At 44.3% G+C, this 18,852-nt stretch overlaps 1 protein-coding gene across 3 annotated transcripts in view; it reads right to left on the bottom strand.

Moving 5' to 3' along the window:
* Positions 1-18,852, bottom strand: part of LOC139052469 (U-scoloptoxin(01)-Cw1a-like) — a 328,466-nt gene that overhangs the window by 2,921 nt on the left and 306,693 nt on the right. Inside the window, exons 1-3 of one of the 3 annotated variants that reach the window (XM_070529590.1) lie at positions 7,002-7,073; positions 5,631-5,688; positions 2,147-2,184 (exon numbers count right to left, since the gene is read on the bottom strand). In XM_070529590.1, the coding sequence (XP_070385691.1) occupies positions 2,147-2,184; positions 5,631-5,652 (60 nt within the window). In that variant the 5' untranslated portion in view covers positions 5,653-5,688; positions 7,002-7,073. Of the gene's footprint in view, positions 1-2,146; positions 2,225-5,630; positions 5,689-7,001; positions 7,074-18,852 lie in introns of those variants that run through there. The other 2 variants (XM_070529594.1, XM_070529588.1) reach the window with 2 other exon arrangements.

Genomic DNA, 18,852 nt, shown 5'->3' with positions numbered 1-18,852 from the left:
TGCTGCCCTCCTGTATTTCTTGTTATCTTTAAGTGTCTTCTTGAAACACCTGGGCGAGTGAAGGCATGATAAAAGAGAAATGAGCGGCAATATAAAGTGTAACTACAGTTTGCGTTATACTAAATTCATGTTCTCTTTTTTTTCCTGTCTTGAACCAAAGAGTATTTCTCTGATTATGTCGTGGTAGTGATGTTGCAAGCAGAAAAGCGCCCACATTGACATCGCTAGCCTACAGTAAGGGTAGTATTTTATACAAATACTGAAAGAGCAAAGCAGAAAACAAAAACACAATTGAGGTAAGCATGTGCGAGTATCAGAGAAATTAAAATCTTCAATAAGCCTGAAAAACAAACCGCTAAATGATAACTTACACACTGTAAGAGGTTTTAGTGTTGTTTTAATTAAAAGGCGTGTCTCCATCAAATATTTAAGCATCGAACGCTTTGCACCTGCGGAATAATAACGAGCGAAAGGACGAGGCGCATTCTCGCCAGCGCGACCGTGATAGATAGGCATGCACTCCGCTAGCCGGTCGGGTTTCCCTGGCCGCTCTCACGTGACGCAAGATAGGAAGGGTTGACAAGCTTTTCTTTCACCGTTGAGTGAAAGTGATGTGAAGGAGTGCTTGCGTCCGCCACAGTATCGTGACGCGCGTTCATTGAGGTGTCAATAACGGACGCCAACGTTGTTGGCACGTGTGCTAAGCAGCGTTCAAGCGCTATAGCGGTTTCATTTTCAACGGATGATCGAGCTGTCAGAAACTGAGATATCACTTGAAAGGTCGAGCGTCTTCGTCCCTTGTAAGCTCCTTTTGTGTTTTGCGCGCAGCAAAGAAGGCGACACTATCGTAACGATTCGATATTGCTTTACCATTGTCAACGCTCTTTTCATGCTCTATACTGTCGCTTTACAGGTTTTGTCACTATTTCCATCATTTTTGTTTGTGGATGCGTGCGTGCGTGTGTTTCTCGTTTGCTTTAGTCTTAGTTTAGTTCTTAGACACTGCATACTACAATCAGCATACGCGCATGTAGTGCCGTTAAGGCCTTGCCAACTACGGTATTGGAATTTACTCGAGACGCGCGGTAAAACTACGATAGTCGGCAGGCACGCCACGTACTCCGATTAAAGATCCCTGCAAGGTTTGGGTACACTTGGAGCTCTAAAAATTGCGGTTCCCTCTACGGCGCGATGCAGGCCGCAGAAAGAATGTTGTGAAGACCTGCTCAACCTCTCTTTGTAAGCCATCGCAGTAACGTTGGCTTTTCTACGCCGGCGCGCGGCGGCGCTACGGTAGGAGAGGCCAGGCGCGAGATTCTCCAACTGCATGGGAGAGCGGCAATCTAGCGGCGCCCCACCCACTGTCATCGCTCCGGGAAGAGGGCTAATCACTTCCGGAGACGTCTGAACGGGCCATCAAACCGCCGTGATGACAGCGACTGACAGATACTCGCGTAGGCCCAAGAAATGGGCGCTGTAAAACCTCGCATCGGCTCACTCTCTTTCGCCTCCCTCCTTCACTTGCGCCCTTACAGTGTGCCCTACAAAATGGGCCGGCCTGTCCAATGCGACGTTTCTCTCGTCATAGATGTTCGCAGATGACGGGGTCTTTACGCTCGGCGGGCATTCGCGGTGTGTTTCTCTGGTGTGCGCCTCGCTGATACAGTTCTTACGTTCGTTCGTCCTCTTTTTATTTATTTTTTTATTTTTTTCACTTTCCTGACGTGCAACTTCTTTGAGAAAAGGGACGTACCAATGTCCAATGTGGGATGCTGATTGCGCACAGCGTACGCGACTTTTTCACGTTACCCAACATGCTTAAGCGAGCACAGGCCTCTCGACGCAAGAGCCCTTCTCTCCCCAGGTAGATGCCGCGTCGATCGTCTACTCCATTTCCCTCAACTACCATGCTTCTCACTATGTTTGAAGGAACACTGTAGTTGCAAATCAAAATAAACGTGCTTTGCCATAAAAGTCGTTGATTGTGGTTAATTTGGCTTCATGCATCTTAGTACTCGCACGGGTTTTGCGTTCTATTGAAATTTCTTCGTCGGGTTTTCATTTCAAGATTATGGCGGCAACGCTTTAACTACAATGCTCAATTTCTGTTAGGACTCTCGCTGGAAATAATCGTAAATGGTCTTACCCTTGGTAGCGCAACAGCCACGGCAACCAGGGCAAAGGCTGTGAAAGAAAGAGAAAGACGCATGCATGAATAATCTCGCGAGATAAGTTGGAGTACGATGTGTGCAGTTCTCAAGTACTGCTCGTTAAACTACATTGACTATCGCAGATGCTAGGTGAAGCTCTTTCTTTTCTTTTTTTCTTTGTTCGACGCCACTTTCTCGTAATCTAAATGCGATTACAGTCAAAAAGCGCTTAACTAAAGCTTGACGGAATGTACCGGCATCGTCTGTCAGCAGTAGAATAAAAAATTGACGATAGCAGCCGTTGTGTTTGACGCTGTCGTTACTTCGATTTATTACTCCGGAAAACTTCGCACATAACTCGCGTGTTAGCACCGTAAGAAAATGTGATTCTTTAGTAACTTTTTTCCGACGCATTCTGTGCGTCCTTCACTTGCTTATGCGTACCTCTGACACTGATGCCATATAAAGTAAAGAACAATATCTTGCACAAGCTAGCCATGCTGCTAACGTCCCAGCATTCTTTTGACCGATTAGCTAGTGTGACCTTTATTTCTAAACAATGCTGTAAGCTTGCCGGCTCATGTATGTACCTGAGCGCGCGCGCAAGAAGGTGAACTCCTACGTGCCTGGCTTCCTGATGATTTTAAGGTGGATTGCATCGCTTGTTCAATGGTTCTGTACATGCTACGAAATTTCAGGTTTCCATTAAGCGATTTATACCTCATATCCTAAATTTCGTGCTGAAATATATCAGGTACATGGTTTGCTACGAAGAAAGCAAGGGGCATGTGGCGATTTTTCGAGCCAAGGAACATCGATGAAGCTGCTCACAAATCTATTGCGAAAGTCTTGTAGAAAGAAATGTGTACCATTGTCATGGCCAATGCTATCGAAAATGACGGCTGCCTGAAGTATGACTACCCACAGCAAAACTATGATCGCTGACGTCACCCGATGGCAGTGTCGCGCGACGCCACGAAATGTCGGTGACGTCAACGCAAATTGCGCAAGCGAGGCGCTGATTACGTCGTTTCACTCGAGATAATCCCACATAGCACGGGCTGCTGTGTTTAGGCATTGTAATGACTCGCAGAACTGGTGATGACCTGGATGCCATCGATTTACCAACCTTCCATTCAATTTCCAAACTCAAGCGTCTGAGCTTGCCTGCCTTGTGCCTACTTTTTTTTTAACTGTATGTGAACGGCACACATCAAAAGATAGTGTTTTGCTAAAGCAAGAGATGTTTTTTGTTATCTTTTGTAATAGGAAAAAACAACGGAAATTTTGTTTAACACAGTGCGTAGTATTCCAGAATATTTGGAATTGCTTTTTCTCACTTAGTGTTTCAAAGATATGACTCGCTTTAAAGACAACCAAAGACACAACTTGACCGTCAGCAGCAGTTGTCATTTTGATATTCACGTCCAGCAATCGAAACTCTGTGGCTGTAGAGCGAACGTATCGCAGAAATGCAAGCCAACTTCGTGAACTTTATTGTCAAGCAAAATGACTGTAGCGCACCGTCCCACAATATCAAAGCTGATTAGGCTTTCTGGCGCATGAGATTGAAACTTGAAATAGACAGCGTGTACGGCATCCTCCGTTGCTGTAAGAGCGATCCCCGTATGTTCTCTCACCCCGCAATATAGAGAACGTCCAACGGGATTATGCAGGATGGCTGAGATATTTACCCTCACGTATTTTACCGTGCATGCATGAGATTTAATCAGCTAATCAAGGGGCCCGGCTTCTAACTACACGGCAGCCTCACAACAGCACCGCATATAATTGGAAATGTTTACAACGTGTTAGTAATTAATTACACTTCACTAACTGTCTCGCTTGAAGTGGCTAGTTCGCATTCTTATGGGCCAATGCTGAAATTGCATTTTCATATTTCACCTCATCATTGCCTCAACTGTACTTGCTTTCTTTCTCGTTTACGCTAATGCCACGAATAAGAAAGTGGTAAAAAGACTGTCACCCCTAATTAATCTGCTCATCTGACGACAATTTCGCTTCTTGATGTTTCTTAAGAGACATAATTTCACTATTGTTGTGCTTGCGCAAAGCTCCGAAGAGCAGTTATTTATATCTACCTTGAGGCATGGAAGATATAAACATGTCTCAGGAGCATTTGCAGCACGAACAGAAGTGTTTCACAAATGCATGGTATGTACAGCGATTTCATGAATTTTCAGCCTAAAATATTTGTTAAGAAATACACTCCAGTAGGACACCGTTATTTACTACGTACACCACTTCACAGGTGCCCTCGCAATATAAACAAGGCTTAGAGAGAGGTAGAGAGAGGAGTTATAAGGGAAAGACACGGAAGTTAATCAGAGTGAGACTGGATGTTTAACCTCCCTGTACTGTGGAAAGGGGAAAGAGGACTGAATGAGGAGTAAAAGGAAAAATTCACAGTATGCATGCATACACTTGCACAAGCCTTCATTCATCGTTCTGTCAGCCACACCCATCCATATATGCTCGCATATCTCAATAAACGCAGCAGCGTTTCCCTGACTTTAGGCATCGCAGAAGCACGAGGCTACTGTCCCAGCATCTTATGTTCTGTAAAAGGCCTGTCAGTTTCCCTGATGCTGGTCCAAAAAGCAAACCTCTGATGGCAATTTCGCACAGAGTGTTGCGCTGTCATGCAAGGTTTTCATCAACGCGTCATAGGATACCTGTCCACGGCATAGAAAGGGGCGGGCACCCGTTCAAGGTGCCTGGTATTTTACATAGACTTTCGATGAATGTGGCAGTGAGCATTTTCCGAGTGTCATGACAATCAATGGGCGCAAAGCTCCAGGGCATCAGTAACGCAGGGCAAAAAAGCACATTAATCTGCAGAGTTATACTGAAATACCTTACCTTTAACGCACGCCAGATCTTCGATCTTTGTAAATGACAAGTTCATCAAAAGTATACACTGGCGAAAAATAAAACTCGAGCGTCTACCTGCTTGACGCGTCTTTACAGCTCGTGGTGAGTACGTTTCATAGCAGAGTGTGGGTGTAGGCCAGTTGGGGATTCATGATTTTAGGAAGCTACCGCAAGCAAAACACTAGACTTGAAGAAAATGACAACACGAAGCGGACAACCACTTCGTGTTGTCCCTTTCTTCAAGTCTCGTGTTTTGCTTGCGGTAATTTCCCAAAATCAAAAGTACGTTTCCGCAAGGGGAGCAATTGATTGTGCTAGAGCTTGCGCACAATCCTGAGGGGGAGAACGTTATGAACAAAGATGTGCCTTCGGACTTCTAGTCGCTTCTTTCTGCAACCACAAAGGTGCGTTCTAAAGGAAATTTTCCTCTGCGTTATGCAGTCACCATAGTACAATTGGCTGTATACTGGCCGCTGTGATAGTCCCAGCATCGCAACACTTTATGGTTGCAAGCTGGCAACCACACAGAGAAGTTTGTGTGTGCACTAAGTGATGAGAAACTGACCCGTTGCTTCATTAACTCACCTAGGGCGAAGTACTGCTTCATTTTTGCTCAAGTAGGGTGTAGTCCCGGTCACAAAGCCTGTAAGGAAAGCCGTGTCATTAGAGGATTGTTGCAAGAGAAGTAACGACATTGTTTTTCAGTGAAGCAATTCAACAGCGAAGAGTTTTGCTGTCTTAAATTTTGTGACAAAAACTCAGCATTTTTTAGCATTTTTAAAAAAGTGTTATTCAATATGGCCACGATCTACAGGGATCTTAAGATATGTATTAGAACAACTATGTTGAATCAATATATAATATAATACCTACATTTGCATTAATATTTTGAAATTTAATAGAAGGATCAGCGCGGTAATGCTGCTTTTTACTCTGCACCTATCATAAATGTTGCTTTTCTGATGCACATAAATTTATTATAGGCATACGGATCGCCACTGGCAAATCCTGTAATCGACATTGAACAGATCACAGAATGTGCACCTCCTTCCCAGTCCTCAGTCTATGTTCCATGTAATTGTAAAAAATTCAAGAAAATGAGGGACTAATGGAGCGCACAAAGCAGTAATGAAACGATACCGTGGTCCTTTTTCAACCTGTAATTATTGTTTAGCAAATATAATTAAAATAATGCACGAATAATGCAATTAGATACAAAAGAGGAAGACCTGCAATAAATTACGATATATTTACTTGTTATTGACTCGTGAAAAAGATTTACCAAGTTACGCTCTCAAGCAAATGGTTCAGCGTGCTCCAATATCGCATGTAATAGCGGCGTAATTACCCCCCTGTAACAATAACATTTACGAACATGCATTATGGTCGGGAAACAAGGCGCCTAGTCAGCCGATAAGCACGAGCTAACTTCATCTTATAGCAAATTTCCGAACTGCTCTAACTCATCGATGAGAATTAAATACTATTTTTATTCTAGGTCACTATTACTTTTCTTCACCTTATCGTTATTTGGATATCCCCAATTAAGGTTACAAGAAGCCCCATAGGATTGCCCACATGTCGAAGTGTGTCTTAGCGCTATAGCAAAGATGCTACACATTGTCCAAATAAAAACGTGTACGAAACTGCAGTAGATGACGGCCTAATTTGCGAGTGACGAGCGCCGAAACGCATTGACTTGGCGGCGTCATTCTATGGTCGCGCCACTACAGCGGTAAGCGAACCGCGAAGCGCGCCCGTATCCGCGGGAGTGTGCGCGCGAGTTTCGCAAGCCGGAGCCGCAGTCCGTCGTGCAGCACAGCGGCGGCGGGGCGACCTGTGTCCGGAACTGGGGGCGCTGGCGGAGTCGTCCGCGTAGTGAGCGTAGGGGTTGCGATCTCGGCCTCACTGCGTGGACGGCGCCTACAGGGTATCCCATGCTGTGCCGGTACTCACACTGGTCGGCTGACTCTTCCGTGGGCTGGCTCCGGCTGTCTGCCATTGCGCCGGCGGCGGCCGCTTTTATAGGCGGCTGCCGGGCCCCGGTCTCACTCGCCCAGGGCATCGCGGTTCGAGGGCGCCTCCTTGCCCTCCGTCGACGGACGTCCAAGGATGACGCTGTCCCAAGAAACGGGGGCCTTGCCGCGAGGGAATTATGCAAGTGGGACTCGTCTTCCCCTCACACGAGGCTCCCAAAACGACCGACGCTTCTTGTTCTCTGCCTTGTTTTCATTCCGCCTTCGAGCGGCGCTCGCTGCCGCTTTGTGCGTTGTTGGTTTCCACGCTTTCGCGGATTCCGCCCAGAAGGTTGCCCCGCCGCCGCCGAGAGCGCACGCCGCTCCACCGGTGCGGTCTCGCCGTTCCGCAAACACGCGGTCGCGTGCACGCAGTGGCGGAGCGTCGTACGCGCGCGAATCTACAATTTTACGGCTTAATGCGATGTAGCAATATACGCTGTGGCTCAGGCAGTAGTTCTGTCGGCGTTTAAGTATTGCTTGTGCTGATCGACAGTTCTCTCTCATCGGCGCCATCCACGGGTGGTGCTCCTTGTGCAGGACATATTTTAATATGTTAGTGCATTTAACATACTTTGAGTACTTCGTATATATATATATATATATATATATATATATATATATATATATATATATATATATATATATATATATATATATATATATATAATAAATTGCCCCGATCACAATGAAAATTTCATATATCTATCAAACACATCCTGATCTGTAGTTTCTATCAGTCGCAAGCTGGCGAGGCATGCGCAAAGAAGCAAGAAGCATCGAAACTTCAGTGCGGCAGCAGAGAAATTAAGGTGCAGAGGTGCATACAAGCGAAAGAAGTGTGGAGGATTGGTGTAGAAGGACGATCAGATGTATGAGGATATGAATGAAATTTACATAAATTTTCCTTAATAGAACAATAACCCTCGTAAGTAAGTAAGTTAGTAAGTAAGTAAGTTAGTAAGTCTGTCTGTCTGCAATCATTCGCAGTGGAATGTAAGTCGCAGTGCAATGACGTGCCGTTTCAGTGCAATATTTCAGTGCCGCGAACACATGATTTCAGCAGGCAAGCATCACCGCCAACAAGGACATTCTCTTCACTTGCCCCGTCTAGCCTCCGCAAGCGAAATTCGTTCCCTGCGTTTATCCATACCGAAGCTGGAGGATCACCTGACGCATACATCACGAGCCCCGCCTTCTTCTTTCTGTCTCTCGCTTTTTTTTTTTTTGCGACGCGGCGCACTTCCGCTGACGGTCTCGCGCGCGAGGTGTTGCGTTTGTCTCGTTTCGCGCAGCGCACGATTTTGCGCGCTGTGCACGAGTACTTCTGACTAGCGGTATAAGACAGTGTTAAACGTATACTGAGGCAGGCACAAGCGGATCACAGAGCACGGTCCCGCACTGGAGAAGAAAATGACATAGTTTCGTTCTCAGCCCGTGCGACTGCACGATGTGGGAAGAAGCAGACGAAACGGACATACATCTGTCTTGCTGCTGTGCGAAGTAAAACAAAAACACGCAGACATTCGGTTTGTGTGTTTTATTATTTCTCTAAAGTTCTATTCGTCGACTGAAGCAACAAATTACACAAATAACAGATGTTTTCTTGAATAATTATCGTAGTGCCACGTGTCCCTATGAGCGTCACAGCGTATACAAGTACGTGGGTGCATTTGCTGATGAACGTCATCCCCTCGTCTTGGAGCGCGGCGCCCACGAGAAGTGCTAATGGCGTTTAGTTTAAAATTTCAGCTCTTTTTGCGGCGAGTGGCGATGTAATTCTTAGCAGACACGATCATGAGTGCGGATTGTATGCACTACGCATGTCAGCTCAATATGGCCAGACTTGCTGACGGGCCTTTTAAAATTATACTGTGCGGCTAGAGGGACTCTTCTGGGAAACTGTTAACTGGAACACCCGTGTGTTTCGCAGCACATCTTAAGGACCGATATCCCTCGAGTGGTGCAACTGTTGGAAATTTTAAGATTTCTGCTAAGAAGACACGACTTTACTGCTCCTCGGCTTCAATTTCTCTATTGCGACATGTGCCCTAAGTGAACTAATTAAAATGTAATAAGCCGTTTTTTATTACCTATCCGAAAATTATTATTTCCCAAGCAAGTAAATTCCGCCTTTTTCAAGAAATATACCTGAAAAGGGCGGAATATGCACATAAAAAGAAAAGTCTCTTAGAAAAATAAAAACAGCACGTACTTTAAAACCAATGTTATGAAAACCATGTGCGCCTTCCTCGTATGATACTTCTAAACACATTAGAAAAATCGGCCTAGGCTATTTACCACTGCACTTTTCTAAACAGAGGAAAGAAAAAAAGATTTCATGAACTATGCAAAGCTAGTGATGAATCGGTCGCCCACTTCGCTTAGCCTTCAATACTTCAAGAAAATTGCGGTCGACAGTACCGCTTTCAAAATACCATGCTTGTCAGAAGCGCCCCGATAATCCTTATTCCTGCGGAAGGGATGGAGCAGACGTGCTCCCAGTAATGGTTGGGGCGTCTTGTTGAGAACCCACAACCGCAATGACAGGAAGTCACTCCTGCCATAAGCAAACCTGCCGCCTTACGTCTCGCCAGGTTAGAAGGCACCTTGTTCGCTCGTCGTTGATCATAAGAGAGGCCACACAGAGACGTAAGCGCACGCGCGCTTAGCGCTGCAACCTCGCTCACCTGCCCTACTCCCCCGCTGGTCAGAAATACCGGGAATAAGCAGCCTACCCGAGAACGTGTCGGCTCAGCGCCTAGAGCACTGCAAGTTCGTATCAAGCATGTCGCTTATGCATGCGCACGTATGATGAATAGTCGGGTCTGTATTTTGAACGTCGTATGCATGACGTTAGAATCCCAGGGTGGCTTTCACTGCGCACTTTATCATGGTCCGCACAGCACGATGCACCGAAGACCACATTATGAATGTGGCGTTGTGTGCAGAACATGAAATATCAGCGAGAAGCTCCGCGACTGGTACACAAAAGAAACAGCTGCAGCGGGTCACTCTTTTGTTCTTCAAGCACTATTCAGCCTAGTAGTAGTAGGGACGACCATTCGCTTGTTCAAAGGCCACGTTGTCAGGGGGCGAAGGTTGCCTGGGCGGGCAGTGGTGAAATCCATGAGACCGTAGTGATTAGGGGTGTCCTTCAGGGCACTGTTGTGGTGGCAGTGTTATCCGATGCGTTAAGCAGAATCCGTTCTGCTGGGTTGAAAGTGTCTCTCTCGGGACCAGGGTTCCCTGTGAGTAATTGACATAGATATACGTACTCCTGCATACACTCTAGAGGCTGACTGACGATCTGTTCCCTTGCCAGGCTATTGAACACTACCTTTGTCTTCTACACCTTCAACCCTACTCTTACACTTTCTCGTTTATGATCCGACTCACTTGTGGCAATTCATCCCCAGTGTTGCCGAGCAGGACAATGTCATCACGGACGAGTTGATGAATTCATTTGTGAAACTGCGCAGGCAGGTCAAGACATAGAGAAAAGAGTATAAGTACGGTAGCCGATTTGCAAAGTTGCGGAATATATGTGGTGAGCAGAACTGTGCGTTTATCTTTCCTGTAGCGAACAAATAAGCGCTTACTCCTGCACATTCTGCGCTTAAGTGAATGACGTAGTATCGCCCTTAATCCCACACCCCCTTGAGCTAGTGTTGTTGAGTGTTCTATACTGCTTAGTGGATAGGAAGGGGATGATTGGCTGATCGCGAAGCTACAGCTTCAATTTCAGGCAGCAGTTATTTTATTAGAACAAAAGACCATTTTACTGTAAAGTTCATTGAAACCTACGATTATATTTTAACTTCAAGGTCTTATTGAAGTTTCTTATTGCCTATAACTATCTCCAATTATTATCATCTGCACTGGAGACCAACCACTTGTGGGGATAATGTAGACGGTATGACGCAATACTATTGGAACAGAATAGCAAAATTATTTCGCCCCAGTAATTCTCAGCTTACGTCCGACTCGCCTAAGGACAAACTCAAGTGTATTATGATGAATTCTACATTGAAAATAGTACGACCATGAGATTAAGTTCATCTAACGTACCATCCTCAGTGCTTTCGACAAACCATGTAGTGAACTGCTGTATTAAAAGCAGCAATGATTCCCAACCCATCCCAACAAACTAGAAGAGACTTCAAACACCATGTTGTCGATTTCCATCGGAACAGCCGTTAAGTATTGTTTCACGTTTCTCATCACCCTATTCTTGGTCTCGTTTCTTTAGTTTTCCAAATTACTGCTCAGCTAGGGATGTTAACGGAGGGTTTTAGTTCGCTCAGGGGGATTTTTTTTACCTGACTTAATTACTGTAAGATAACCCTACTCCAAGCTTTCTGCCCCGAAATCTTCTCGACACTGAATGTGCGCCGCTTTGACTATATAGCGTTCAATTTGTTTAATGTACTTTTATTTATTCACTAAAATTAAATTTATTCCCTATCATCGTGTCACAAAACTGCGGTCACCATGTTTTCATGCAATTAGAGATAAGTTAAGAACACCTCGTCGTTGCATGGTGGCGACAGCTATTCTTTCGTTATTTCCAGCTTATTAAAAAATTTCTTTGCTAGTGATTTATGGACATCTTGGTGTTCTTGCATCTAGTAATTCTTTCTTAGAGCAATAGCGACTAATTATTCAAGCGAAGTGTGTATCGCCGAGAAAGGTTGCGTGAGAGAACAAGGGGCAGAGAGGGAAGCATTTGACTTTTTCTTCGAAGCCAACTGAAGGACTTTCAGACACTGCCGGAGACCTTTTGCTTCTACGAGCTAGTACTGGCTGTCTGATGGAGACATCATAGGCAGCCGGTAGAGTATCCGACTTGTAAGTAACGCTGCATGAAACTTTAGCAGATACATCGGGTAGTTACCGCACCGTATGTTTTCGCTGATGATTTGCATATGTTTCGCTGCGTACTTCGAGAACGTGTGTTATTTACCTTACTTCCTGAAAATTGTGATGACGACATCAGTCCGCTGAACATCAATGAAAATTTTCATCTATGCAGATGGCATGTGCATACGCATAGCAGGGTACCAGCATCATTGTCTCGTACGAATGGACCAGTGAGCAGTAACTGCTATTCAGGCCCACTTACCAATGCGTGCCCTATCGCTGTCAGCGAAGAAATCGAGAGTAGTCCTGTTTCCCAGGGTGAAGAGAAAATATACATGCCTTAAGCTGAACCTGGGAGGCTGCTCAGTTTGACAAGCCGCCAGCATCTCTGCGCCCGATTGGGCATTACTCTGGACCAATTGGCTGCAATGGCGACGCGCTGTTGCCGTTATTGCGGCGTCATAATAACATAAGTAGCACCATGACATTTCTTTTTACAGTTTAGTTTCCTTACAGACCGCCCACTGCGGGGGTATTACAGAAGGGGTGGGGTAAAAATTTTTATATGGCGCATGATCAAGTGATATATAGATGCAGATATTCAAGTAGATGCACACTCGTATTGGATGCCCCTGCCCCATTAAGACCCATCAATCATGAATCATACGTGTATATCTTGGGAAATATGTACAAAAATTGCCCAGCTACCTTAATTCTCCACTAGAAATGTAAAAAGATGCCTATGAAGAAAGGGGTCAGGCAAGGAGACACAATCTCTCCAATCCTATTACCTGCATGCTTATAAGACTTTCAACCTATTAGACAGAAAAGACTTAAGCATGAAGATCAATGACGAATATTTCCAACAACCTTCAGTTTGCAGATGACATTGTCCTGCTCAGCAACAATGGAGATGAATTGAAACAACTGACTCAGGATCTTAACCGAGAAAGTGTAGGAGTAGGAGTTGAAGGCGCAGAAGACAAAGCTAATGTTCCGTAGCTTGGCAAGGGAACAAACATTCATGATCGTCAGTCAGAATCTAGAGTGTGTGTAGGAGTGCGTTTATCTGGGTCAATTACTCACAGGAAACCCTGGTCATGGGAAAGAAATTTACAGAAGAATAAAAATGGATTGGAGCGGATACGGCAGGCATTACGAAATCCTGACTGGGAGCTTACTACTTTTATTGAAAAAAAAAAGAGTACAATAATTGCATTTTACCGATGCTAACATATGGGGCAGAAATTTGGAGGTCAACAAAAGAAGCTCAAGAACAAGCTAAGGACCGCGCAAGAAGCGTTGGAACGAAACACGTTAGGCGTGACGTCATGAGACAGGAAGACAGCGGTGTGGATCAAAGAGCAAACGTGGATAGCCGATATTCTGTAGTTGACATTAAGAGAGATAAATGGAGCTGGACAGTCCATGTAATGCGTGCGGCAATAAACGGTGGTCCATTAGCGTTACAGAATGCGCGCCAAAGGAAGAGAAGCGCAGTAGGATGACGGCAGAAAATTAGGTGGGGTGAAGAATTTAGGAAATTTGCAAAGGGAAGTTCGAGTCAGCTAGCGCAAGACAGGATTATTAATTGGACATCGCTCGGAGAGGCCTTCGTCCTTAAGAGGAAGCTTTAGTTCGGGTGCTCCTATCTAAATACATGTAAAAGGAGAATTCGTTTTTCTCGGCAACCACTGCACCAAATTTGACGGGGTTTGCTGCATTTGAAAGAAAACTTAAAATCTAGTGACTGTTGGCTTTGAATTTTCGATTTAGGCTGTAAATGTTTTATGAATATTGGCAAAAATCGCAAATTTTCAGAAAACGAAACTATCAAGTTTAGAACTCCGTAACCCAGCGAGAAAAAATGATATCGCAATTCTGTGAATTGTATATGATAGCACATCTAAAGCGGACAAAATTGATATGTTACACATGAACCTCAAAAGATGTGTCATTGTGTTATTACAACTTTTGCAGAACCCTCGTAAATAACGTAACAAATTGACATAAGATGTGAAGTGACATATCAAATTTGTCCGCTTTGAATGGTCTACTGGATGCCGTTTACAGAATTGCGATATCTGTTTTTCATGCAGAGCTATTAGTTTGTAAACTTCGTGCTTCTATTTTTTTTCAAACTTCTGAATTTTTGAATATCTTTTTCACAAAATTCAGGCCCTAAATCAAAATTCCGCTTCAAACAGTCACTAGAATTTAATTTTCTCTCTCAAATGCAACAAATTTCATCAAAATCGGTCCAGGGGTTATCTCAGAAAAACGTTTTTTGCGTTTTTACATGTATTTGAATAGGCCGCATCGGAGTTGGGCCCGAGCTAAAGCTTCCTCTTAAAAAATAGGCCAATGATGATGATTGGGAACTCTAACTTACGGATTTTTTTTTTTTACTTTGCGGGCCTTCTGGCATAGCTAATGACTTCCTTGACCATGTACACACCACGTCTCACTGCCTCTGCAATGATTCGGCTTCTCGGCTGATGTGTTTTCATGTATTTCCTTTAATTTAAACTTTCTTCCTCTTGCCGTTTGTCCTCTAAATATTACAACTGCTTAAATTCTGATCAGAGAAGCGAGAGAGCACAAACAAGGCTCTTTATGTTTCCAAACCTAATTATGGTTTGGCAGATCATTACTTGCATAACACTTGCTTTATGTGTATTTTACCTTTTTTTTTCGCGGCCTTGTCAGTCACGGCTCGACTCATGGCGCTCTCAGATAACGACGCTGGAAAAAATACCTTCGCCGTTGCGCGCAGACAGCAACTAAAGAACGAGCGTTATGTCCTGCGCTTGTTTCGAGGGCTCACCGCATACGTGCGTGCGTGTGTGCAGCGCTCCTTTCAGTTTCCTTCCCGCGTTCGTGCGCCTTCCTCTGAGTGAGGCCAGAAACGACTGCACGAGTTGCCATTTTTGCTTCGCTGTAGTACGTGTTTCACGGCAGTGTAGACTTTTGCCGTCGCTTTGAAATTATAGGTATTTTTATTCAAGTTTATTTTAATTATTTATTTTTGTTCCTCAATATTGCTTCGTTCGTGCACTTTCCAGCGATGTCCGGCGATGCTATCTGCTGTATTTATCAACTCCCCGCCACAGTGGCGCAGTGGCGATAGCGGTTTGCGATCGACCGCGAGGTCGCCGTTTCGTTCACTGGTCACAGCAGCCTCATTCTGTTGAAAGCTCGAGCGAAAAACTCTCGTGTTTCGATTTGAGCTTAAGAACCCAGTAAGGGGGCTGTAAACGAAAATATTTCCCCCTCAGTACCCACTTGAAAAGCTTTAGTGTTTACAAGATGACTCGTGCAGGTTAAGTCCTGCAAAAATGAGCCTATGCCATGTGGAGGTGCTTCCCTCTCCTCCCGTTTCATATTTTCTTTTTTTTCTTTTTTGACAGACACGACAGTGATACGCATTCGACAGTAATACACACAACAGCAGCAATAACATCAAAAAGCAGTGCGCATGACGTATTGACAAATTGTACAACAGGAAAACATAGACGGACAGAAAAAGCGAGCCGACTGTCGTCTCGCTTCTTCGGTCTATATATGTTTTTCTGCACTACAATTGGTCAATATGTTGAACAAACAGACCCAAACAGCCCCAATTATGATGCAATACAGGACGTAATAAACATATTATGCAAAAGTAGACGTGACAACATAGACTTACTGTTAATCTTTGGGAGGCAACTGGCATATGGTTTTCAAGTAATGATAGCAAAATATATTTTGCAACTAGTTATACCTGTGGGCAAAATATTATGTTCTCTAATTGCCTGTAGATAAAGTGAGAGCGATAAATTAGATACGATAGGTGGGGAGGAAAACCAAAGGTTAAATATCCAGTTTGGTACCTTCCACTGGGGAAGGGGGGGGGGGGGTCAGAAAGATAAGGAAGGAATGCCCACATGGAAACAAAGAGAACAAAAAAAGAGGAAAAAATCCGCTGTAGAAAGAACAAGTACTACCTTAAAAAGAGTATCCGGTGCCATTAACAATACCTCCTTATTTATTCGTGTAAAAAAGACACTTGCACTATCTTGAAGTCAATGTTAAAACAGTATTTCGGTGGAGTTTGGGGATGTTTGTGGTCAGATTGTTTTGTTTCTGGAACTATCAATGTTAAGCTAACTATGGACCAGTAACCACATCGTTTTATGAACTCGATTGCGCAGGATTAATGCTGAAGGGGACTCCGGTATGCTAAATTTGCTATAAACAAACGTAACTGTTTCTCTCTGCATACTTGGTTTATTAATTTCTTCGCAGCCGGGAAGAAAATGCTTGTTCAAGCCTGGGTCCACCAAAGGTGCCATAAGCTAGGAGCTTCGTTTTTAGGTGGCGCGGGTTCCATGCGCCCAACGAACAACTTCAACAAAATTTCACTTTGGCGAAATTGGTTATAAATGAGTAGCGTATAGAATTGAAGCAATACTGGCAAAGCCAGAGGGCTGTTAACTGCATAATGTTCTTATTAAGGACCTCTAAACAGCACCTAAGCAGACGAGGCGTACGCCTGTGGTGGTTAGCGGCTATGACAAGTCCCAGCACGTCACCTCCGATATCTTTCATCACGCCGCGGGTTGCGGTGGACGCTTTTCAGAGGCCAGCCCGAGGAGCCGCGCGCTCTAGGTCATGCGTCACTTCCGGCGAGCGCTAAAATCTCAGTGTATCTTTTTCAGTATTGGTACAAATAACGGCTATTCTTGCGAGCCTTTCGTGCATTTCAACTCCTATTTCGAACGCTAAATTTTGCATGGAAGCTTCTCTGTATCTACCCCAAATCTAAGCAAGCTTTTTAGGCGGCCAAATTTCTTTGTAGTTCGCCTTTAAGAAATAAGCCTGTCTTTAAGACGGCGCGAGCTTTTCCTGCGCGGCCAATTTGAGGTCATCTGATATTGATTGAACCAATATACTTGTGCTCTTTGAATTGAGTTTTTGCGACGACGCCGATAGTGCAGCAAAAGTTGAATATGTTTTATTTTCTGTCTTTATTGCAATAACAATTATACAGACACCCGAGGCGCACTCCCGCCGTCGCCGTCGCTGTGCTGTCCCGGCGCATGTGTGGCCCCAAGACCTCACAGTCCGCTCGTCCAAGCACATATGCGGCCCGTGCGTTGACTGTTCTTGGTCGCGTGATCTGCTGCGGTTGCCAGGGCGAGCATGTGATACGGAGCCGAGAAGGCTGGCAGCTTCATGCGCTCTGTCTTCCCAAGTGCGCAGTGGTGTTGGTGGAAGTCACATGATCTGCTGAAAGTCGGCGATATATATATATATATATATATATATATATATATATATATATATATATATATATATATATATATATATATGAAGAAAGACAGCTCGCGCAGCTATAATAGCTTTTCAAGTAGGTCGATATGGCAGATTGCTATCTTATGAAATTGATGGCACAATCCCCCACCCTATCAACACCGTACGTCTCTTCAACGTCTATAATTGATCCAAGCGTGAACGTCTTGAAGTCACGTACATGCTACGTCTCGCGCACGTGCCGTTCTTACGAGAAAGAACGTGGCTGTTTATAGGACGTACTACCTACATGATTTTTAGGTTACCAAAGAACGTATTGTGGATGTACATAGGATATCAATTAAGCACGAGTTCGTAGGTATACATTTATTGGTGTACACCGTTTGAACAGTAAGACCTCAAGTTTAGCTATATATATATATATATATATATATATATATATATATATATATATATATATATATATATATATATATATATATATATATATATATATATATATATATATATATATATATATATATTCCAGAAAAAAAGCAGTTCTGGGTCCGGGTAAATATTCACAGTAAAGTAGACGCGCGTATGAAGCGGTTTATTGACGATTCGGCCGGGGTCCGGCCTTCCTGATGAAGGCCGGACCCCGGCCGAAACGTCAATAAACCGCTTCATACGCGCGTCTACTTCACTGTATATATATATATATATATATATATATATATATATATATATATATATATATATATATATATATATATATATATATATATATATATATGGTCAAATCCTAAGAAGCCAACAAACACTGACACTGTCAGTGTTTGTTGGCTTCTTATGATGCGACAAAGAAGAATCGGGCCCCTTGGTTAACCCCCTTTCTTTTCTCTCTCTCTCTCTCTCTCTCTCTCTCTCTCTATATATATATATATATATATATATATATATATATATATATATATATATATATATGCAAAAATTTTGGGGGGGAGAGAGGAAAGCGGCCGTATGCATTACCACCGTTAAATGAACACACACAGGCACTGCACCCCCCCTCATCCACACACACGTGCGCGCGTGCGCGAAAAGGCAGATTATAAGTGCCCGCATCCGAGCATATTAAGCACTGTCGTCAGGTACTTGATCAGAAATCGCGTGAGGGTCTTCGTTCCTCTCGCCGGCCCGTCATGGTCACCCTACGATTAGCAAGGTCGTTCTTTCGAAGCTCACCGCTGCAGCGTGAAGCCGCAGCGATTGTTTTGAACTCGCCGCTGAGGTAAACAGACGGAAGCGGCGCAAGAAGGATAACGGCAGCCCTTTGCCCAAGGCAACACAGTGTTACGATGACGCCAGGCCTTAATATGCAATGAATCTAACGTGTGCAGAGAAACGGGAATCCCGCTTTGCAGGATTGCGAAATATTAACTCATGTTTCCTCCGTACTTCGGCTTTCAGTAAAACCGTGCAGCGCTGAGGAGTTGCGGAAACCTGCGTCAGCTAATCCGGGCCGCAGTTGAGAAAGCTGGTCTCACGCAAGAACGACCCGCGATTCGCCAACGCTTTGGCTGTCGCATAAGACTGGTTTTACCTCCATGCCTGATAAAGTGACACCGGCTTTGGTTTCTGCAGTCCCCTAACAC

Source organism: Dermacentor albipictus, chromosome 1 (assembly GCF_038994185.2).
Source record: "Dermacentor albipictus isolate Rhodes 1998 colony chromosome 1, USDA_Dalb.pri_finalv2, whole genome shotgun sequence".
In the NCBI taxonomy this organism is placed as follows: Eukaryota; Metazoa; Arthropoda; class Arachnida; order Ixodida; family Ixodidae; genus Dermacentor; species Dermacentor albipictus.
This window is presented reverse-complemented; position numbering and strand designations above follow the sequence as displayed.